Raw genomic sequence first — 24,491 nt, forward strand, 5'->3', positions numbered from 1 at the left:
CCAGCGCCGGCCACTCCAAGGGACACAGCCATGCGGTAGAATGAGATAGCAATATCACATGCTCCCTCTAACGCATAAATGCGTTCCTTGGAGTGGCCGGCGCTGGCCCATCGTGTAGAGGAGCCATTAGGAATTTTCGCTCTCTTTTTGTCACATCTACTCATCTCATCTTAAGTATGTATGTAGTTTAGATAAGTTAAACACGTAATGGACGTAATATAGAAAAATTCAACAATAAATAAACAATGCACTAATATTTAATTAGGCATTGAAAACTTATAATAAAATAATGTGTCAGGTGATATAGATGCGAAAAGTTAGGTACTCAAAGTCCTATCACCTTCCAACAAGACGCAAAATCGAACGTCATCAAATACGACTTATCACCTTTATCTTTTCAAACCTGTATTTTATATCTAGAACACTGACATTGTGGCTAGCTGCACCTCTGGGACGCCGAGCGATTGCGATAACTTGATAATACTGATAAGATATTCGTATTTTGTACATCATATCTAGCACACGTCAAGTACGCGTCAGTGCTAGGAGGAAACTCGTACGAAGAGTCTCATAAAATCTAGTCAATCGCCGACAGTCTTTTGTTTTAACGGCGATCTTGATGTGTCAAACTTTTTTTTGTGATTTTGTGGTGTTGTGAAGTGAGAGGGCAAGCTATTGGATGGAACAGGAGTGAAAGGGAGGCAGGATGTGTGTCAGCGCGCGAGCGGCGCACGCGCTACAGCATGTAAACCTGCTGCTTGTGGTAAGGGTCTGCGAACTTTTCTTCCCACTTACTCAATAACTACGCCAGTCACTGTAAGTAGGTATAAGCTTCTTAGCTTTAAATTATGCTACCACGAAAATCGAAATAAAATCTGCCTGTCTCTATCACTGTCCTATTCGTGTGACAGGGTCGCTAATAGACAATTTTCGAATGTCGATGTTTGAGGCAGTTCACCTGCGTCGTGGACATTTGGTTGCCGGACAACATTTGATTCAAAACAGTGGGACTTATCCGAATTAACCTTTGCTACTTAAGTGCTAAACTGAAGGATATTTACTTACCTAGGTACCTATAGCTTATAAGAGAATTCAGAATTATTATTCATTCTATTGTCTTTATTTGCCATTTTTATAGCCCACACTGTTAACTGTACATCGATGGACCTTAAGCCTTTTGTAATAAGGTCCACCGATATACAGTTAGGTGTTGCTGTTTGTACGACATGGAAGTCTCATAGTCAAGGGTCTAAAGGCGTCCGTCGAAGTGATCGAAGACCGTGTAATCGATCTTATCGACATATTACCTAGTAAGATTTATCAAATGCAGTTCAATGCCGCTATCTTGTAGTAAGTATCTTGATAATATATGTATAGGTTGTCTAGCAAACATCTCAGAAAGTAAATCGTTAATACGCTCGCGTCGCGTCAGTTTAGTTAGTTCTCAGAGTTTACTTTACTTTTGGAATGCTAATAATAGCCCAACTAGCAAAAAAGTCTCAGATTGCGCACTTTATAAGAGTAGTGAGCTTATAGCGCTCTTATTTTTGTTTTGAACTTGTCATCGCTCTTATATTAGTCTTAGACAAGCTAATACGCACTTTTAGTAAGTTTAGTCTTATTACCTAGTCTTATATATGTATATTAGAGCATTTTATAATACCATTATAAGCCTCTCGCTCTTACAATAACATTTACTAAGTCTCATTGAACTTGAGAGTACCTGGTCTTATATCCACATTCTCTAAGTTCATTTGATCTTATAATAGACTTTCTAAATGCTATTATAAGAATGTAAGACTAATATCAACATGGCATAATACTATTATGAGCCTCTCGCTCTTACAATAACATTTACTAAGTCTCATTGAACTTGAGAGTACTTGGTCTTATATCCACATTCTCTAAGTTCATTTGATCTTATATTAGACTTTCTAAATGCTATTATAAGAATGTAAGGCTAATATCAACATAGCATAATACTATTATAAGCCTCTTGCTCTTACAACAACATTTACGAAGTCTCATTGAACTTGAGAGTACGTGGTCTTATATCCACATTCTCTAAGTTCATTTGAACTTATATTAGACTTTATAAATGCTATTATAAGAATGTAAGACTAATATCAACATAGCATAATACTATTATAAGCCTCTTGCTCTTACAACAACATTTACGAAGTCTCATTGAACTTGAGAGTACGTGGTCTTATATCCACATTCTCTAAGTTCATTTGAACTTATATTAGACTTTATAAATGCTATTATAAGAATGTAAGACTAATATCAACATAGCATAATACTATTATAAGCCTCTTGCTCTTACAACAACATTTACGAAGTCTCATTGAACTTGAGAGTACCTGGTCTTATATCCACATTCTCTTAGTTCATTTGATCTTATATTAGACTTTCTAAATGCTATTATAAGAATGTAAGACTAATATCAACATAGCATAATACTATTATAAGCCTCTTGCTCTTACAACAACATTTACGAAGTCTCATTGAACTTGAGAGTACCTGGTCTTATATCCTCATTCTCTTAGTTCATTTGATTTTATATTAGATTTCTAAATGCTATTGTAAGAATGTAAGACTAATATTAACATAGCATAAGAACACTGTAAGTACGTACTTTTCTGATCTTACTAAAGCTATAATAAGATCAACAGCAGCACTTTAGTAAGATATTAGAGTGATATAAGATCAAGACACTTATATCACAATAGAGAAGATCAATATCAGATGGTTTGATCTTAAATCGTTTTTGGGAACACTATTGTTAGTATAAGTAATTCAACATGGCCACATCATTTGTATTCAGAATGCTTAAAATACTCTAATAGTGCGCTTGAAAAATGCACCTACATCAATGGCTGACTATCAATACAAAATAAAGAAATAAAATAATTATAAAAATATTCAAATACCATATTTGAGTAGGCGCATAAAGTTTGAAGTGTAAAACAGGGTCTACTTTACAATAAATAATATTTTCCCATGTGAATACTTACCCTGAAACATAAACAGACGATGATAAACAGCACGTTATTATATTTAAACATAATTCATAAAAAGCATGATAAACACTTACACTAATATGTTTTTGTCACGTTGCAGTTAATTTCACCCGTATATTTATACTTCACAAATAGAATGTTTCAAACCAAAATAAGCTTATTTAGGCTTACAAGATTCTAACGTTCGACCAATATAAGCCTATGTAGGCTTACAAGATACTTACGTTCGACCAATATAAGCCTATGTAGTATGTAGGCTTACAAGATACTTACGTTCGACCAATATAAGCCTATGTAGTATGTAGGCTTACAAGATACTTACGTTCGACCAATATAAGCCTATGTAGGCTTACAAGATACTTACGTAAAAGCGATATTAGCCTAAAGCAGCTTAATATAGTTTTGAAAAAGATTACTGTGAATGCAAACAACATTCAATTAGAACGATATTAAAATAAATACGCTTATGCTTTGTGCCCAAACCCGGGCTTATACGATGATATAAAATCAATATAAGAGCGACAAAATTGTAGTCTAGAGACTGTTGTTAGCGTGATTTTGCTAGTTGGGAGTCCTTCACTTAGGTAACTGAGCGTAAATAATTAGGGCACAAAGGCACAAGATTATGATTGATAAACATATGTTTTATTGTCACGTTTATCTGATAAATTTCTATGATTATATTTATATTTTGTACCTACTTTAACGCACATTTGTCACCAATTTTCGTCGAAAAACGTACCGGAAACACCGGTTTAGGCGGAGTATGCCACTTTCTTTGAATAAATTGGTAAATTGATAAAAGCCCACTGCTATGCACATAGTTACCTCACTTCATTAGATTAAATTGAAGACTACTTTTCCTCTCCGAATAGGGGGCAATTGAAAATCCATAAGGGCGCCCAACATCTAGGTGTGCCTACTGACTTGTCGCATTCGTGTAACTTGCAGTGTGCGCCATATATGACACGCACACTCTCTAACACGTACCCTATGTATACCCTAGCATAAGTATCATATATCAGAATAAACCTATACTCCAGCCATAGTGTTTGTCTTTACGTCCCACCTCACATGGCGATCCTGGCAGGGACGCCATGTAGTGTTGGACGTTAAATGAAACTATTTGGTTGGAGTATAGGTCTATAATCTCTAGAATAACATGGGTACGAGCTTATATAGTCTAGGCTATGTTACGTGTGAGGGTAAGGCGTAACACACACTACGAACTTAATGAGTAAAAAATGAATGCCCAGATATAATATTTTCCAGCTGTTCGCCGGCGCCGCTCTATCCACAGGCGCTCGCCTCCGCTGGGACCCGACCCTCTACATTGCGATCCGAGAACTGCTTCCGTTCGAGTACCGAGTGCTGGCGGGGGCGTTACCGTCCGCAGGAGCCGCGTTACTCGCCGCGGCGCATCTTGCCATCGTGGCCTCCCAACACAGGCCCAAGAGAATCCTGCTTTACACGGTAACTGATAGTGCTGCAGATTTATCTGACAAGGCCAACAGGACACAGGACCCAACTTCTAACTTAGGTACCCTTAGCGCCAAGCCATGAATTTCCCAGTACCAACGAGTACTTAGAGAAAATATTTAGTAGAAGCGTGACGAGTCGTCACTGACAAGGTGTCGGGTCTACTTAACTGCCTAAAAATTGTATTGCTTCACCATCTTTGCAATTAATTCAATCACCATCTACAGTCGCCATCTGAGAGGCTAATGTGCTCACAAATATCTGAATACTAATCAAGGCGTTAGAGTGCGTGTTCAGATATTTTTGAGCACCTTGGCCGCTCTGATATATCTGATGGCCACTGTACCATACGTAACTTCATACTTACTTATATACATTCTTTACAGTATGCAGGCCTAATGACTCTTGGGATGGCATTGGAGATAGCACTCGGAGTCTGGGTGTACTCCCGCATAGTGGACTTCATGAATTCCCCTGCGGCCGAGGAGATGGAGCACATCCTGGCCACGAGGGAGCACCTGGAACCGCTGCTGCAGCATCTGTCGCGGTGGCACAAGATCCCGGAGCATCTTAGTGAGCTTGTCAAGGTTTGTCTGTCAGCACCATATACATTGTTATATCCATACGGAGTATAAATACCTAAGCACTTGCCGTAGATACGAGCTAAAGTATAGCCTTCATAAATTCCCCGGTGACTGAGGTGATGGAGCATATCCTGGCCACGAGGGATGTGAGACGAGTATAATATGAACTAAAGTAAGATACTTTAAGTAGGATAGGTAGATTTGACATTCCAAGGAAAAATGCATCTCCTAACTCCGCCAAGGCTCCTAATATTTGTGCACACCTGGGACTGCGCAAACTCGGATTACGCGTTTTAGGACCAATGAAGGCATTGAAATTTCCAGCTTGCTGGGAATTAATTCTTCGAAACAATCTAATTTGATGACCTCCTAGCCTAGTCGGTAGTGACCCTGCCTATGAAGCAGGAGGTCCCGGGTTCGAATCCTGGTAAGGGCATTTATTTGGGTATTTATCACAAATATTTGTTCCTGAGTTATGGATGTTTTCTATGTATATAAGTATTTACTATGTATATAAGTAAGTACTAGACGACGATATATATATATACCGTCGTCTAGTACCCACAGCACAAGCCTTATTGAGCTTACCGTGGGACTAGATTGATCTGTGTTAAATTGTCCTATAATATTTATTTTTTATTTATTTATTTATTTAATTTGATTGGCTTATTTTGACATTCGCAGGAGGCAGAAGCAGACGCCCCCTGGAACGGTTACGTAGCGGCCGCGCTCCTGGTGGCGTTCTTCCTCCTCCAGCTCTTGGGCGTGGTGTTCGCGATAATGGCGGCGCGCGCGCCGGCCAAGGACAAACGTCATGTGCATACAAAGTATACAAACGGAGGACTATCTGCCAGTCGCGTGTCGCTTGTGGATTCTATCAGGTGGGTTCGGAGATTGAGGGTGGAGGAAAAGGTTGCAATTGTAAATGGTTCTTTAGAAATTAAGACCATGTTCAATTAATAGCTAAAGCCACAGACAAAACATCCTCCAGACTGAGCATAGTCGCGCTACCCCCTCTGCCACGCATACGGTAATTTTACTCCATGTTCGAGTCGAAAGTGTCTTTGTGTGACGTTCGTGTCTTTGAACCAATCACTTCGATCACCTCATCCCGCGCTCCCCCGCATTTTTGGCATCATCGGTTGCATGAAATAATTGCTCTAAACTCGGTCTAGAGGATTCCTTAGTCTATGGCTAACGCTCTAAAGGAGCGTTTTCATATTGTCCGTCCCGATATCAGATAGGTACCTACTTATATATCTGTTATCGGGACGTATCAGATGTCGTATAAGCACAAAGAAGTAAAATGTAGCAAAGTGCATTTTTATTTAATGTTTATTAATGTCATATAATATGCCACTCTAGCAGCTGTCTTTCTTCAAGGATCATTCGACATCGGATTAGACAATGTTAAAACGCTCTTACTGCTACTGCCACACTGAGGGCGGTATTCCACTTGTCCAATTTCTTTGTCCAATGGGCAATTATTAAGCAAAATGTACTGAGACGCAAATACACATTGGACGAATATATTGGATAAATACCACCCCTAAGGGGCCCACTGATTACCAGTCCGCCGGACGGTACCTCTATCGGCCTGTCAGTTGTTCCGAACTGTCAAAATTTGTTCTAACTCACAGGGTGGGCCCCTTTAGGCTTATGTGCTTCCGCTTAAACACAGACAACGAAACTGACACAGTTGTCTGTGTGTTCAGGTATGGCGGGCAAATAGCCGCTCAGCAATGCAAGCTCGTAATAGTTTGGCTCTCTGTGGACAGAAGCAGCCTCAGCGGCCGGAGCCGAAGCAACGTAAACGTGGTACCGCAGACGCCGGCCAGCGTCAGGAGTTACCGAAGCGGCAGAAGCGGCGAGGAATACGCGCCGCTGAAAGCCAAATACAAGAACGGGGTTCTTGTGCCGATATGAAAGTTCGCCCTACCTCCTAAAGGGGCCCACTGATTAACAGTCCGCCGGACGGTATCGGCCTGTCAGTTAGAACAAACTTTTGACAGTTCCGAACAACTGACAGGCCGATACCGTCCGGTGGACTGTTAATCAGTGGGCCCCTTAAGACCCAGAGTCATTTTTGCAGTTTTGAATTTGGAACCTTTTATTCCATTATAGTTCAAAATTCGATTTTAATTTGTTCTTTTTAAAGGAACTCAGGACTTAGGTAAGACTTTTAGGCTTAACAGGACATAGGTACCTACCTACTTGAGAATGACTCGATCTCGAGGCATGTCGTATTTCAGAGCACTATTTTAGTGTTAATAAGATTTATTTAGTGAATAAGAGTGAGCGCACTAGCGATAACTAAGAGTGATTGTACTAATGATAAGAATTCTGTGTTACCTAACCTACTTTAATGTGTAATATAAAGATGTTTCTATAAATATAATAGTTTTATTTCGTACGTATAAGAACCTATATCACTATAGGTAGTCAGCTAATAGAGTTCGATCAAGAAAAGTCTGCATCGATTTTGATAGCCCACGCAGTGCAGGTGTTATAGAAGTTTGACGTTTAACATTTGCACTGCGTGGGCTATCAAAATCGCTGAAGACTGTTCTTGGTTTAGCTCTATCACCTTTCACCTGATATTAATTTTATTAAAACACTAAGATATTAGGTATATTATATGGGAGCGGGCTGACCATCCTTGGCAAGGAAAGTATTCATGAAATTTTGAGGTGAAACTGATAGGATAAAGGGGACCAGGATCATCTAAAAACGCCAAGTCAATAGTTCAACATTTAATCGTTACACGTTTTGAAATTGAAAGTCGTTCGCCATCGCCTCGTAGCCACCGTCCGTACCGGTTCCGTATCGTACCTGAGGGCTTACCGCGAACCACGTTCGAAGTGTTGCCTCTCTATCGGACTTGTAAATTCTTGCGTAAGTGTGACAGGGAGGCAACACGTCGAACATGGTTCGCGGTAGGCCCTCTGACTTCGGCAGGTCGGACGGGTCGGATCCGTACCGGACGGCGCTAGGCGCGGCGCGGCAGACGGAGAGAAAGTGCAAAAATATAACTCGTGCCCACCTCCTCAATAAGCAAATATCGTTATCGTTGGGCCAGAACGCAGGCACGCCATAGTAAAGGGGTATCAATAAAAATATTTGATCACTTGCAATATGTTAACGCGTAAAATAAAATTTGTTTATCTTGCGACAAAGGCAATTTCTCACGATTAAGTAAATATAAATTTGTAACAATAGTTTTTTTTACCATGTAGTGTCCTTCTACGACTTAGTTTGCACCAACTTGGCAGTGACAATGTATGGGAGCGCCATACATTACGTAATAGCACTTGGCGCGAACTTAGCGTGGACGGACTCTACTCAACAATGTACTCGCTTTCTAGTTCTCCGACAACGATATTTGTCAATAAGAATATCTTTACAACAAATCTACATTGTATACATATAGCTATAATATAGTTATATAATATGAATATCTGCTACATTATCAACAAAATACGGATCACGGAACGGGTTTCCCGCCCCGCGAGCCGGTCTACATCACACCATGATATGACACCGTGACAGTACGGGTATAGCGTAAATCAGGGGTCTGCAAACTTCGGCCCTAAGGCCAGATCCGGCACGAGAGCTAGCCACTCCGGCCTACGAACAAAACCAAATGGTGGCCATCGGGTCAAAAAGGTTGAAGACCCCTGGCGTTAATACAAGTTCACAATACACCGGTACAAAAGAAACGAGACGTAGCAACAGCGAACACCGCGAACACAATGTAACGTTTGTGGGGTACTTGCCATTATATTCCGCAAAGATGCTTATAAACCAAGGCTAGGATCAACACTGTTCATTGACTATTGGTGAACCTTATGTCATCTTAATAAGGTTTACAATTTGTCAGTTAAGAGTGTGGACGATGGTTCATAGGGCCACTCCACACTAGCGTCTCCCGAGTGTCGGCGTCTATATATATATATATATATATATATATAGACGCATTTGCGCATTGATGCCATTTTCCAAAGGCTGACTAGAAGCCGAGGCTTAAAAGATGCTAGTGTTCCCACACTAGCATTTTTGGCCTTTACTTGACTTGAAAACACCTTCAAATTAGAACAAAAATGGAAAGTACCCTTGTAATGGCCGGCCACCGGCCGCGGGCGATACGCTGCTACAGCGATAATCGTCGACCCTTAACCTACTTAATTTACATTAAAGGACCCTCCACATTTAGTGCGCGAAACACTACGCGAAACACGCGAATCTGAAATCGATTCGCACATTTTTTTCGGTTTTCGTCGGTATTTGAGAGAGCATAAAACTCTACTGTCATCGTCTCCTCATTGCTTCACGGTCCGTTTCTGTCCGTAATTTTCGCGCGTGATGCATACACTAAGTTTGGAGCGGGCTTAATAATAAGGGGCAGCTTAACAAGAAGTAAGCACGTAAAAACACTGGAGGGAAGTAAAATGCCTTGAATCAGGGCACGAACTAGTTGTCATATCTCATTCTTCGCGGCAATTCTCATGAGAGTAACTGTTCCCGAAAATCGGAAATAGCTTTTAAGCTATTAGATAAATCACGGATCACCAAAAAAGAGACGGTAATAAGTACGTGGCCGTCATTCAAGCTCACATGATTTTGTTTACTATAAATGTTAGTTCTTTGTGTAACCTCCAGAGTTTTTATAAGCTTCTTGGATACGAATCTTAGTTGTCAGCCGCCTATTAATAATACTTAGTACCGAAGCTACGAAGAACCTGGGTTCTCGAAGGATTTGTGTAGTGTTGGTAAAGACTCGAGTCTTTGGAGTATCTTAAGACTTGACTAGAAAATACGCCAAATTATTATACAAAAAAAATCGCGAAGTCTTTCAAAAGCGACAATTTCCATGTATCTAACACATATTTACATCAAAACATCAATAACAAGGTTTTTATAAGTCGAAATCCATAAATTCACGACTTCAAGTTCTAAGAAATAATTAAAGCTTAGAATGTCCTTCCGCGAACGCTCTGGTTTTCTTAAGGAACTACAATATTTCGTACATAAATAAAAGTATAGGTTTAACATCAGGCGGGCTGTATATTTGTTTGGTACCAACGCGCAACGTGGCATAAAAAAAAATCTCGTAATCTCTTCATCATATAACCCTCTAACACATTCGATTTTAAATACATATTTATTCGAGCCCCCGTGCCCTAAAATTCTGCATAGGAATGAAATACAAAAAGATGACAATAATATTTGCCTTAGGATTAGGGACAATATAGATTGTGTCCTATAAGGGCTCAGTTTTATCGGTCGATAGGGCCCGCATACGGGATACGGGAGATGTCCAAAACGTATGCCACTATGCACACTATGATATTCACTAGTCGTTTTACTGTCTCGCCCCTTACGAGGAGGCACCGCGCGCCGTATATCGACCTTGTTATCGACCAACGAAATGAGCCTTAAGGCCCCATTCGCACGACAGCTTTTTCAACGCGCGTTAAAAAAGCGCTTGAATCTGTCCGCACTCTAAATTCGATTTAATGACCAAGGCTTAAAGTCGAAAATCCAACAAAGCTTGATAAAAAGCGGCTCCGCTGTCGTGTGAATACATACATTGTTTTCCATTTGTGTCATTCAAACGCTTTTTTAACGCGCGGTTAAAAAGCTCCCGTGCTAATGGGGGCTAAGGATGTAAGACTCGATTCCATACAAACTGTTTGAGCTACAGAATAGTTCAGCGGCCGTGTAGTCGCCTTGCGTGGTGTTTACCTGTAGCCGCCGGCCGCGTCCTGCAGGAAGGGGTTGGCGGGGCTGCGCGGCGCGGGCGCAGCCTGCCCCGGCACGCCCAGGCTCGCCTCGCCGGCGTAGTTCTGACAATCACATTTGTAGAGGAACAATAAGGGGCAGAAAAACTTCCCTGAGGTACACCATATATGTTGGTTATACTTGTAGCTAGTTCTAAATGTACTTGTAATTATATGTTGCATTGTTTTTTGGTTCAATGCAAGTAGATAGCTTTCAATCTGAGAGTAAGTTCCAGGAGTAAGCACTTGTGACGTTTTTCTAAGGGTGGCATGGTGTCTCAAACGCCTTTGACATACTTATCAAATGGTCAGGTATGCTGTGCTCAATAGTTTTCGTGATTCGATCATAAAGCTGAAAGCGGGCTAATGTTGTGGATTTTCTTTCCCTAAAACGCTTTCCCTATCCCTAAAATTCTCTGTAAAGTATAGTTTACTAAAGTAAACGAGATACTTTTCTATAAAGCTTCCTAAACTTTCTATTCGTACTTATTTACATAACTTTTTCATATATTTTATAGGGATTCATGTAATAAGCCTGTAGGTGGAAAGCTTTAGACCTAAGAATAAGAACTGACTTGTGTGGCTCCGTATGAATCATGATGGCCGAGGTCGGATAAACGAGTAGACGAAAGTGCGCGAGGTATGGGGTTTGAGGGGACTCCGTGGGGGGCCAGCACACCCGCTTCGGCCACAGCGCGGGCTTCTTCATCCATATCCCCTTCTACATTAGCCTGGAAATTATAAAATTTAACATTTAAATAGTACAAAGGCAGAAAAAACATCTGACAATAAGTACCTATACCTAAACGTTGCAAGTAAACAATCTGTGAAATGTATCGTTGTGTTAAGATCAATTGCCTCAACTTAGACTTTAAAAATAAGACATCGTTCTTGACTATATTGATCCAGCAGAAAATCTTCTTTAAGTTCGAATGCACAAGATGCCCTCCACAGGTTCAAGAGACATGTTTATTTTTCTAGAATATCTACACTAGAGCTAGAGACTGGGCCAGTTTAAGAAGACGCTGTCACAGAATCCTCTCAACAAGACTTTGTTGATTAACACCAATCTGATCTGAACCATTGAATGAGGGCATTACCGCATGAAGACACTAGAGATATGACAATCTATAAAGAAGAGGACCAGTATGACGACAGTTGGATAATAGTATTATATTGGTTTATATGAAGATGGCTTACCTCTTCCCGGAAGTTAAGGAAAGCGAATCCAGCGAGGGCGAATCCGCACAGAATACCGTAGCCGGCGAAGGTCCGGGTGGTGCCCCACTTGGCGACCGCCACGCCGCCCAGCACGGCGCCGCAGCCGCGCCCGAGGCCGTGGTGGAGCCCCTGGGATTTTCATTTAATTAAGTTTAATATATAAAGTCTTATAACAAAAAGTTGAAGATAAATCAGTGTCAGGGATACTGGAATGTGTGAATGATACCAATTGTTGACTATTTGATTTGATTGACTCAAAATTCAATCCCGGAGCATGACAGCCAAAATTCAGTGATGATAGAAGCCAAAGGACCGGTTTCTCTTATCTCTGATCCCTGCTGACTGAGATCAACTAACCCGAGGACGGTGTCTATATCAGACGACGCCTGGACGACGCTGATTCTTTGATAAAAACAAGATGCAATATTCTTGTTCGCAGTCAGTATTTGATTTTTTGTAATTATTGTTCTAAAACATTACCTGAAGAACACCCTGGGCAGACGAGCGTAGACCAGGCGGTGCGTGATGAGCGATGTAGGAGCAGCAAGCAGCCCATACAGCGGCGTGGGTCACTCCCTGCACGAACTCGAAGGGCAGCACCCACCACGGGTCGGTCAACCACGAGATGTAAAGGAAGCGCAGGACGTTACCAGCTAGGCCCAGGCACAGCACCTGGAGGTACACCGATAGATCTTTTACATGTCCGTCCAGGCATAAGTGCAAAAGAAATAACAGATTAAACAGCGCGAAGAGAGACTATAGAAAATGGGTATGATGGAAATCTAAAAAAATGTAAAATCAAGAATTGAAGCGTTATATGGGAGAAGGGAGAGACTTAGAAATATAAATAAGATCATTTATACCACTGCAAAAATCCTTGTGAAAAAACGACGAGTCTTTGGAAATAATGATGATTAGAACAAATGCCAAGAAAACGGGCTTACCTTGAAATGCCCCATTTGTGTAATCAGCTTGAAGCTGAAGAAATAAGCGAAGATCTCCGAGATGTGGTTGATGACGGACGCTACACCGAACAGCGTCGGCGACCCTCCAATATCCTGTAAGACAAATCGTAGGTATATTGACCCCGTGGAAAGCTATCTGCACTCCCCCATAGTAACATGGCGACACAGATCACATCAAGATACAAGATGGAGCTGGACAACTGGCGGTGATTTACATTAGCGCTTCGCCACTTATTTAGCACCGGGGTGAGCGACTGCTTATTTCAGTTGCGTCCACGTATATTAGGATTGTACTTGTATAATTAATCCATGGAGTTCCACGTTTTTCTAAAATTTCCAACCGTTTTAGCGTAGCGTTTTATAAGTAAAATTTCACCTATGCATAGTTAATTAGCTCTCTTCATAATGCAGTTTCTGTTCAGACTGCATAACGGTAAGGGGACTGAAACCATAATTAACTAGATAAGTTTACCTGCAGATGCCAGAAGAGGAAGGTGAAGATGAGGCCGATGCCGAAGCCCATGAACCAGGCCACGAACAGGAACGAGGCCGCGCGGACGTTTTGGAACTGCTTCAGCACCGTCACCCATTCAGGCATCTCGCGCGTCGTTTGGGCGAACACCTGTAATATTATTGATTGACTTCTTCAACTCCTGTGATCTAAATTTACCGATCAAATAACGATTTGTTCGATTTGATGTAGTTTTAAATTTAGAATTGAACTTTGCCTGTTTTAGCTGACCTGATAGCCGGTGGGTGGGGAGGGATAAATATGATAGCTATGTGCTCATGAATCTCATGATAGCCATGATCAAATCAAGACGACGATGATGCCTGCTCGACTAGTTGTTGTTGAAGTTTGTCGGAGCTATGAAGTCTCCTCAAGCTATCAGGCTTACCGTTTCTCTCTCTCTCTCCGATTCTCTTACCTTGGCCTGTTCCAGCGGTGGCTGTGGCGCGGAGCGAGGCGCGCTGGTGTCCAAGCCTGGTAGTTGGAGCTGCTCGGCTAACTGCTGCTGGAGTTTATCCTCCTGCGTAGGTGAGGTTGGACCTACGGGTGCTATCACTTCGGGCGCGAACTCGTACTTGAATTTAATCTGCACATATAAAGTTCCTAATAAGAGAGATGCTCAGAACCCTATGTCATGCGCCTAAATGAAGAAACCGTTTTGAAAGAGCTCAAACATACTACTACTAAGATTTTTAAAAGCGACTTAAAGGAATGTGGTAAACAGGGCTGCCAGTACATAAATCTTGATTATGCGATCCTGTGCCCGCAATTATACGAAATTCGATTGCATTATACGAGTACAAAAAAAATTATTTTAAATCGATTTTTTAATAACTGGTGAATTTCGGTTTTTGCAGTAAGCCCCCAAATTGCGGGGATATTTCTCTTTTACTCCAATGACAGCGTAATAAGAGTGACAGAGAAAGATGCCCGCAATTTGCGCACTTGGATTTTCGCGGTTATAGCCCGCGTTGACGTGTATTGAAGTAGTTGCCGTTCCATTAAATCGTATAACAGTATTGGCACACTGTTTTTTGAAGCTTTGACAGTAGTTTAACATCGATGTTTTTTTCGTATCCAATTATACCGATTGACCAACTATACGACATGTATACGAAAATAATTTCATTATACGAATTTCGTAGCCTATTATACGATCTGGCAGCCCTGGTGGTAAACACAATGCTTACAGCACACACTTCATTGACTAAAGATTTTATTGATTAATCCCATTACTATAAACTGTCTGGTCAGTTAACTGTGTTGACGATGGTATGCAAAATAAAACTCATAATTCTACCTACTTGTCGAGCAGAGGCATTTATAAAGACAAAATTTCGAATATTTTAGTGATTTACATACCTCAACGACTTTCTTCAATTAAGTAAGTGATAATAAGGATCCGTATGACACAAACCTGTCCAGCCGTAAGAAGAGCAGCGCCCATCAGCACCGAGAACGTAGCGAAGCAGATGGTATAGTTCTTCTCATAACGCTGCGGGCCGCCGCACGGGTGTGAGCTGAAGGCTGTGCTGTGGTCCAGTGCGATGCCCACGAAGAACATGGCCAGCCCCCAGCCCAGGGAGCCGAACATGCGCTGATGACCGTACCTATAATAGGAGGTATTTGGTCAGTAGGTAGGCGACAGATGTTCCGGATAACGCGAAGCTCAAGCAGACACGGGTAAACAAAAAGTGACTATTCTGTACGATTCTGGGCCATCATCTTTTATTTCTAGTAAAGCTGTCGTGGCTCACGATGTAGGACTGATAATTAATGCTTACCGGTCAGCGTCTTCTCCGAGCAGAGTAATAACAGCAGAGTCAGCAAGCGTAATGGCCGGCGCGCTGAAGAACTCGCCCACCATAACCAGCAGCAGCAACAAGAAGAATGTCTTCTGAATATCAGCTGTTCTGTACACGATAGACGAATGCAGCGGCGTCACCCAATCAGCGTTCTGCGCCGGGTTATAATTGTACGCGTCAGATACAGGCAGGGGACTGCCGGCCGAGCCAGCGGCGGCAGACGTAGTCGGCCCGTGGAATGATCTCGCAACCGCACTAGACGGCGCCATTGTATCATCGTAACGCGGCGGCAACAGATCGTAGCTAGTCGCGTTCCGAGGCACCACACAAGCAACAGCTCCGGGCTGCACCCAGCTTAACGGCAACGTAAATACAATCCATGCAGCCAGCGATGCTAAAAGTAGAGTTCTTCCTTTACGCCAGCGATCAGCTAGCCCGCCCCAGAACGGGGCGGATAGGAACTCCACAAACGGCCTCGTGCCTATAAGCAGTCCGCATTGGCCAGCGTTCATGCCCATCTGTTTAAAGTAGACGCCCATGAGGGGGAAGAGCGAGCCGAACGCGGAGTAGAAGAAGAAGTAGAAGGTCTTGACGGTGAGGAGTTCGGGGTCGACGGCGCCGGCGCCGCAGAGCATTTCGAGCACATCGCTGCGGCCGCGGACCTTGTGCGTGGCTTCCTTCGGCTCCGGATACCTGTAACAATCATTTGTTAAATGTACGTCCAAACCTGGCGTATGTGACGGGAACGCGCCACAAATGCTTCTCTTGTGATAGGCCCGCTAAGGGCGCTATTGTTCGCGGGTAGTACCTACATTAGTATCTAAGATGTGTTGCGAGCTTGCAATGCACGAGCAATCCTCTAATGGCGCGCTAGCACAGCGCATTCACCTGATTAATGCTTTTTAGGACTTTAAAATGAGGTTTTCGTAATTTTCTTACTTTTATAGAAAATTGTTAACACTTAACACTAGTTATACTCTGATATCGCATTATTTATACGATCGGACGCCCAAAATGGCGTATTACCTTTAACCATAACCAAAACCATGCTTCAATTCCTGTTTAGTTAATAAAGTCCCAAAAACAATTATAAAGTTCAATCCAATTTAAGACATCAGAGAAAATATTCTTTGATGTCTTAGATTACATCGTAATGAGATCGTGCCTTTTTCACTCAAATTATCCCACCTAAAGCGAACCCTGCACCCTTGTCTATTGCGTAGCAAGTACCTAGACCTCAATTTTAACCAATAAACCATATCATCAAACTCTCCATTTACTTTACAGCCTAACGAGTCAGTTCCGCCGTGGTTCCGTTTCCGTTCCGTTCCCACTCGCGTTTGGAGTTCGGAGGCTCGACGCATGCGCCCCGTGGCGTGGCGTCACGAGCTCGAGTTATTTCGGGGTGAAGTGCCTAACAACCTTAATTGGGGGTCAACCGAGGTTTATGATTAAGTAATAGAGCGAATCAAAGTACGCGCCGTACCTAAGGGAGTGTCATTCATTTTTAGGGTTCCGTACCCAAAGGGTAAAACGGGACCCTATTACTAAGACTTCGCTGTCCGTCCGTCCAACCGTCCATCCGTCCGTCCGTCTGTCACCAGGCTGTATCTCACGAACCGTGATAGCTAGACAGTTGAAATTTTCACAGATGATGTATTTCTGTTGCCGCTATAACAACAAATACTAAAAACAGAATAAAATAAAGATTTAAATGGGGCTCCCATACAACAAACGTGATTTTTTACCAAAGTTAAGCAACGTCGGGCGTGGTCAGTACCTACTTGGATGGGTGACCGTTTTCTTTTTGCATTTTTTCCGTTTTTTTTTGCTTTATGGTACGGAACCCTTCTTGCGCGAGTCCGACTCGCACTTGCCCGGTTTTCTAATTCAATATGACTGACCGTCGCGCTTGTGTAGGTACATATTCTTATTGCATGAAATGTTTAGGTATTTAGCAGAAACTAGATTTGATTTAATCCCAATGTCTCAGGTGACAATGCTGTCTTATTGGAAAACTAAATAATACAATTAATAATTTAACTGACGTACCTACTTAAATAAAAGCATAAATTAAAGTAAATAAAGCTTACTGTTGTCCCAAAAGCTAATAAAAAATAGAACGAGACGCTAAGCACCTACTTTATATTCCGTCCTTGAGCTGAAAACTGTCCTTCGGGATTTACATAGCACTAAGCAGTCTAAGCACCCTGGCTACAGACAGAGAAAGAGATCAGACGGTAGCAGGGACTTTTTATTGTTTTAATCAAAAGTAATTGTGTATCGTTTTAACGTTTTCATACCTCCGGTTATAGAAAGAGGGGCGAAATCGGTAGAGCGATACACGTTTTGACTAAATTCTACTTTGGTTTTCCATAGCTCCCGATTTTGTGTCGTCTCCACTTTGCCTAAGAATTCTACTGTGTATTGTATAGTAAGATCGAATGTTGTTTACCTCTGCTTGAGTTACTGTATTGATTGTATTGTATCCTATTGTATAAATATACCGTTACCGTTACCGTTACCGTTACCGTTAAGTGACTGCGCCAGCCAGCAGTTCTGCTGCAAGGACGCAGAAGCGTTGGTCACACCGGAGAGGGAGGGACGGAGAGGCTCGTCGAGCTTGCTCAAATACACGCGCTGGCACGATCCAGGCAGTCGGTCAGAGACGTATGCTACGGTACGCTAACAATCTCCGTCCAGACAAACCTGTTCCGAGCCAGGGCGTGTATTCGGGCCTACTCGCGTATTCCTTCCATCATCAGCCGCCCCGGCATGCTCAACTGACCCTCCTGCCCGAGACACCGGCGAGCCAATAATACAGGTGGGGAGTGTGGGGCGTGTGCAGTCGAGGATAGGACTTGACGGGAGTAGAAGAACCAGACCGAATACCAGCATCGTGCCCAGTGTAAGGAAGATATGTAGATAAATACTAGTGTAAATATATAGGTAAGAAGGGATGGTGACTGCGATTAAGTAGCGTTCGTTGTTCTTAGGTTTGTTGTGAAGCCGATTGTAATTTTCCCGTGAGTTGTTCAATCACTGGTCTGTCGTTCTCATCAGGCTGGGACTTCGGTATTAACAGTTTTCATGAATTCGTGATTGACTTTCTTTAAGGTCTTTTTCTAATATATGGCTTTCGTATTTTCTTAAGTTTCTTACCCACCACTGTCCGTTGTCACTTGCGAGAGCCAAAACTTTGAGCCTTGCTAGTCTCCAGACAATGTTTCTTCTGTACAGTAGGGGTTTTGTATGACAGCGGGATGGATGATGGCGGTAATGGCGATGCCGCGCTATGTAAATATTCGAGTTTGCGTGGAGATTGTCCTTAGCGTTTCGTGGGCTCGTGATCGTCCGGTTCGGTTTCAATCCGTAACATTTGTCTCAGTGTGTTGACTGCTTGTTCCATAATATCCTGGATATACGCCGTAGCGCGCTGTAAATGCACTCCCATTGGAGGGTTAACTAATCTTAGATAAATACGAAATTTTTAACTTTACCCACCCATTTTTGCTATTTCAGGCGCGATCACTATGTTTAACTCCGCTTCCATGTATTATGTGCATATTAAGGTTGTACCTAACGGACGACGTTCAGTGTCTCTCTTGTCCTAAAATAATTGTCTCAAGGTTCTTTTCTTCAGATAGCCAATATACGGTGTGTGCGAATTAATACAACTAGGTACATACTACAATACTAAGAATTAATCACGCTTATCAATCAACACTGCAAGAACGCGACAAAACACTAAGCAACACTCGAACACCTATGTTTTCAGCTAACAAAATAGAATCACCACCAAATATTATTCATACACCGTATGCACTAAATACTGTCATCGGTAGGTATGTTCTCTTTTGTTCCATTCATGTGCATAAATATCCGTATCGTTCATTAATATCCGACTTATGGATGCGCCAAGACTTAGTACTTAGGTACTACTGGGATTTGTAAGGTGTCAGGTCACGCTTAGAAAAGTGATCATTTATTTCTGTTCTTGTGCTAATACAGTTTTTCACGTAGCACCTAGAAATGATTTGCAAGTCCAAAATAACACTTCGATGATTGTTTATGTTTGACCACACTCGGATCTGGTTGCTCAACGGACATTCAAATTAATTTGGCACTGCATATAGCCAGACACTGCTAGCACAAATAAAAATACATAGACACTGTCACTTTAATAAACAAGTCACTAATTTAAGAATGTAAGAAATATTATGGGTCCAAAGATTGTACAGATATTACACTTAAACAAACATTAGGCTTGGTTGCCTTTGTCTGGGAATGCTAACAAAAAACCTTTTGGCTCGTTTGTGCAATTTAGCGGCCTGTACTTTTTATGGTTATTTGGTCAACAGATGCGTTAAAGGGAAGCGTATTTGTTTTTTCTAAACTCCATTTTCTAAACTATTGCACCATTGTTTCCCGTAATTCAAAGCCCCCCGAGCTACGTCTGAGCACCAGATGGCCGAAGCTATAGGCTGCTTTCTCCTGGTTTTATTGACTTGATATTCTCAGGATCGTAGATAAAAAGAAACTTACGATAAAAAACACTATGAACACTCCTAATGTACAGTAAATTAGCAATCAGGTTTACCTTAGTACGGTGCGTACTGCGTATACGAGATACTTGTTTGATACGTACATCGCTGGAGAAATTTAGGTGTATCCGTGAACGTGTTCACTTTTAGTGCAGCCCGTGTAGCCGATACATTATATTCACATTATAGATGCCAGTTGTGTATATTGTATCCTATTGTATAAATATACGGCATAAAATTGTATGTATTTTCAAATGTTACTACGAATATGCTCAGCGCGGTATGAGCTCTGTTATGCAAGTCGTGACGTCATTCGCGTAACATGCGAAAGCCCATTTCATTGCCAACTATTGTCATTCTTGGAAGGCGCCGGACAGGGCGCCGCCGGCTTTTCCCAGTTTTCCCTCTCTAAGCGCCATTTGCACCATTCCACTAACCCAGGGTTAACCAGTTAAACTTGGAGTTACCATGGTTACCAGTACAATTTAACACTTTGTTAACGGTTTAACGGGTTAACCAACCCCGAGTTAGTGAGATGGTGCAAGTGGCCCTAACTGGCCCTAAGGGTGGTATTCCACTTGTTCAAGATTATTGACCAATTTGCGTCTTACCTAATACATCTTGTTAAAAAAATGTGAGACGCACTTGACTGAACATTGGACACAGATCTTGGACAAGTGGAATACCACTTTCAAGGATGGCTACTATGGCTAGCTGAGCTGAGAGATAAGGCGTTTGACTTCCAAACTGGAGGTCTGGGTTCAAACCTCGGTTCGTATCAAAGATGTTCTCGTGACCTGCAGGAAAATCATTTAATATTTAAAAGTGGCTCTTCGGGAAGCAAAATACCTATATACCTACCCAGGAAATCCAGGAATCCTGCATACATTTTCAAAGATATTCATTCATATCTATGTTGAACTATATTATATCACAGAATAAGTAATAGTACTTACTACCGTACAGAAAGGACATTTCCTACAAAACCGAAGTTTAACAGCGATTCAGAATTCAGGGTCGAATCAGGATATCCCTTTCTAACTTATGGCACTAGAGATTAGTGCTACTATTTAGGGTTGTAAAAATTCAAGTAATTATCTTATCTGCGGTCGTGCAAGCAAAGGGACGTCAAGTTGTGTCAATCCTAATAATTGCTCGGAGCAATGCTGAGCCGAACGCAGCCGAGTTTGCCCGAAGTCAGGAGTGTCTCCCCACTGATTATACATACAATAGCGTGGAAATCGAGACCATGACCATCCATCCCTTGGATTCTCACGGGGGCGTCGGGGGCCAATGAGGTAATGACGATATTGTTTGCGTGAACGAAACGAAACCGTCTGTTTTTAAGCAATTACTCATAATAACTACTAACCACAAAAGTAGCGCGACGGTAATCATAATCTGAATATAAATCAATTTGAATTACCTGTTACTTTATTATACGAATGAAATATGTATTCAGGCTTTCAGTTTTGAGGGTCAAATGGGAAGCACTTACTGCGCAACCACTAAGCCTCATTCTAATCCCAGTCACGTATAAATAGACAGCTTAACACTTAGGGCTGATTTAGACGGCGCGCGAACTCGCATACGATTTTAATTACATTGCGGACTGTTGGTTACGTCCAATTCAATCGACCGATCAAAACCCGCAATGTAATGAAACTCGCATGCGAGTTCTCGCATCGTCTAAATCCGCCTTTGCTCAGTACCTACATTCGATTTTATTTTATACTTCAGCGAGGCATCTCTCTCGAGTTGTGTTTACTAATATTGGCCTACTACGCTACGGCCTACGCGTACACCTTCATAAACCGTTTACTGACAGTGTCGTAAATACACATACATACACATTTTCAGAATTCCGTAATATTACGTTACATAGGTGTATTACACATAAAATTGAGCTTGCAGATACAGAACTCTCGACGTCGAAGTTTATCAACTGTTATATTATTTTGTATACCCGGCCCAAAGTTAGTTAGTTAGTATTCTGGATGTTGGCAACAATAAAACCGATGTTTTTTCGGATATCGGATAATATACTAAGATTACTAAGTAGGCGTTTTTAATACTTTTTTAAATTTAACTTTTATTATTAGATATCTGAGGTCTCATCTGAGGCTCTACATTTGCAATAAACATGAGTTAAATGTGCTTGATCAAATTGATCTTGCTTGAAATTCATGTGGAGCCATTATATAAGTTCTGGTCCTTGATGCCTAAATTTTTTACCGCTTTCCTAAATATCGTCGACAGGTACCTTAGTTTGAAAATTGCATATTTGAAATTAATCGTAATGTTTATTTAATTGTTTACATAACGAATGCCTCTAGGTATTCAGACTAATACCTAAAGGTCTGGTCAATCAACTGATTCTTAGTAGAACTATCCGTCTCTTTTTATTTCATACCTATTGGACGAAAGAGATAATCGGTATCGCGCGATACGAAGTGTTACTGCGACAAGTTCTTAGGGTTTCTAGTGATGGCACGTTACATGTCATTTGGTTTTCTATTTCAGAATAAACATCGTTTTTGAAAATTATCAATCATTATTGTTAAGTTTTTAAAGACGCGCTCTGCGCATGTTTACGTAGCTCCAAAATCGAAACTGTTGAAAAGATTAAGTTAAGAGCTTATGTCACGTCACCTATCATGGAACTAAAAAGGCAAGTCTCAGTAGTAAAGTGAGTACCTGGAGGTGTCCACCTCGCCATACTCGTCGGGGTTGACGAGTGGCCGCGCTGGACCCTGGACTTGAGGCGGCACGTCCATCCTGCGGCTGGCGGCACACTACTAGTTAGGGTCCCGGACTCGTCGATAACTGCGCGCAGGCGCGTAGCTTGCACATGCGCAGGACTTAAGTCTACTTGGAAGTCTAATTTTTTCCAATTCGAATTGATTCGACCGCGGATTCGAGTTGACTGGATTAAAATTTTTGGTTGGCAGCCGGATACCTAGTCCCTATTACCTACTGACTGAAAATTTTGTTAATATTGACTGGTTTGATCCTTTTATCCGTTTAATTGTTCCAGAGTTTCGCTACTTCGCTTCGCCACTGTTTTTAAGTTCGAGTTGCACCGGAACTTGATTCGAGTTGACTCGTCCGTTCGAGTTATTCGAATCGAACAACTCGACTCGTAGATATTCATTAGCAGGCCTCCTCCCATAGCTAACGCACGTGGGAGGAGTGTAACTCGGGCGAAGACGAACTCAAAGCAAAAATACGACCAGCATCGATGGCGCTACGCGTCGGCGACGTTGGCCTTCCGATTTTTAAAGTAACAAAATAACTTATTTATTAAACCTTCTTTACTGAAAGATGATGCCGATTGCCGACGACGCCCACATTTTATCACGACCGGTCGTTACTTTGGGGCTCTCTAAGCTTTAGTCCGAGGGAGTTTGGTGAATGGCCTCGCCCGATTCTCAGTTGTGAGTGCGAAGAGATGCAATGGATTGTAGATATAGGTACTGCATAGCTGTAGAATAGACGATATAATAATATCTGGGAGACCAAACTTTGCTCGGAATACATAAAAACTCATAAATGCGCGTTTTCCCGGAGATAAGACTGGGCTAGATCGATTTTTTGCCCCCGAAAACCCCCATATAGCAAATTTCATCGAAATCGTTAGAGCCGTTTCCGAGATCACATTTTTACTTAATGAGAGAGCGAGACGCAATACACATTGGACTATGAATGATCTATGAGTGAATTGCAAAAAAAATGTACGTAATTAAGAAGGTGTAATTAGTCTTAACTTAATTGATTCATTTTTATTACAAAAATTTGTATTGTATTGAATTCGTAACATATAATAATATGTGACGTTCCACGGGAAAAGGTACCTTATGAGGGTTTCTAGTTTCGGAGTTATGAAATGTTTTGTAAAGAGGTGAAAAAATGCTCAATTTTTTTTTATTGTGTGATCTCAAACCTTAATGCGTAACGTTTGTTTACCTGTTTTTATTTTTGTTATAAGTTAGTTATAAGCCTAGTAACGTCATCTCAGAGTTTAGTAAAAAGGTACCTTATGGAAAAAAGGTTGAAAATTTCCAAAAAAACTAGTCAATACGGGAAAAGAAGTTTGGTAGAGAACTGTATTAGCATTCTGCAAAACTAATTGGATAATTTCAGTTCTGGTTGGGGCGCCTAGCAAATATTATAACCGTACATCGACCGACATTATAAATCCAAGTAGCCTGCTATTATACTAAAGTTACTCTCGTCAAGTCTTTCTTAACTAGAATAATCTTCATTTGGTTTGGTCGCATGCAATAAATCAGCCATTGGTTTGCTGAAAAATGCCAATACCCGACGCATTACCTTATGGAATATCTAAGGTCATTGAACCTCAATGCCGCTTGTCTTCAATGGCAACCAAAATATATTATTGATAAGAAATAGACGATTTATAACATCTTTACCCCAAAATATTATTAGTTTATCCTAACTGTTCCATCATCATCATCATGCCTCATCATGTAACTTAACCACAAGGTACCTTTTCATTACATACAAATTATTGGTCTTTTTTAAGATTATTATGACGAAGAACCAATTAAATTTGTGG

General features: G+C 41.5%; 2 protein-coding genes across 2 annotated transcripts; one reads left to right on the plus strand and one right to left on the minus strand.

Annotated features, from left to right (window-relative positions):
- Nucleotides 1-458: 458 nt before the first annotated feature.
- LOC134668184 (uncharacterized) lies at nt 459-7,012 on the plus strand. Its single transcript, XM_063525690.1, has 5 exons — nt 459-763; nt 4,296-4,496; nt 4,889-5,089; nt 5,771-5,967; nt 6,865-7,012. Exons 1-5 carry the CDS (start codon nt 707-709, stop codon nt 7,010-7,012), a joined length of 804 nt encoding a protein of 267 aa, XP_063381760.1. The 5' UTR covers nt 459-706.
- An 812-nt stretch (nt 7,013-7,824) lies between these two features.
- LOC134668393 (major facilitator superfamily domain-containing protein 6) lies at nt 7,825-22,723 on the minus strand. Its single transcript, XM_063525876.1, has 10 exons — nt 22,610-22,723; nt 15,348-16,061; nt 14,981-15,173; nt 13,982-14,149; nt 13,525-13,674; nt 13,032-13,145; nt 12,568-12,759; nt 12,067-12,216; nt 11,442-11,597; nt 7,825-10,932 (listed from the first exon to the last, which is right to left on the minus strand). Exons 1-10 carry the CDS (start codon nt 22,687-22,689, stop codon nt 10,828-10,830), a joined length of 2,022 nt encoding a protein of 673 aa, XP_063381946.1. The 5' UTR covers nt 22,690-22,723; the 3' UTR covers nt 7,825-10,827.
- Between the last annotated feature and the right edge of the window lie 1,768 nt (nt 22,724-24,491).

Source organism: Cydia fagiglandana, chromosome 10, assembly GCF_963556715.1.
Source record: "Cydia fagiglandana chromosome 10, ilCydFagi1.1, whole genome shotgun sequence".
Classification (NCBI taxonomy): Eukaryota; Metazoa; Arthropoda; class Insecta; order Lepidoptera; family Tortricidae; genus Cydia; species Cydia fagiglandana.

Excerpts from the sequence above, each read along its gene's own strand:
- LOC134668184 (XM_063525690.1), top strand. The coding sequence starts at position 707 with ATGTGTGTCAGCGCGCGAGCGGCGCACGCGCTACAGCATGTAAACCTG. Across the intron at positions 5,090-5,770 it reads ATCTTAGTGAGCTTGTCAAG|GAGGCAGAAGCAGACGCCCC; the intron begins GTTTGTCTGTCA and ends TGACATTCGCAG. Across the intron at positions 5,968-6,864 it reads TCGCTTGTGGATTCTATCAG|AAGCAGCCTCAGCGGCCGGA; the intron begins GTGGGTTCGGAG and ends CTCTGTGGACAG.
- LOC134668393 (XM_063525876.1), bottom strand. The coding sequence starts at position 22,689 with ATGGACGTGCCGCCTCAAGTCCAGGGTCCAGCGCGGCCACTCGTCAAC. Across the intron at positions 14,150-14,980 it reads CTCTTCTTACGGCTGGACAG|ATTAAATTCAAGTACGAGTT; the intron begins GTTTGTGTCATA and ends TTATATGTGCAG. Across the intron at positions 13,675-13,981 it reads CACCGCTGGAACAGGCCAAG|GTGTTCGCCCAAACGACGCG; the intron begins GTAAGAGAATCG and ends ATAATATTACAG.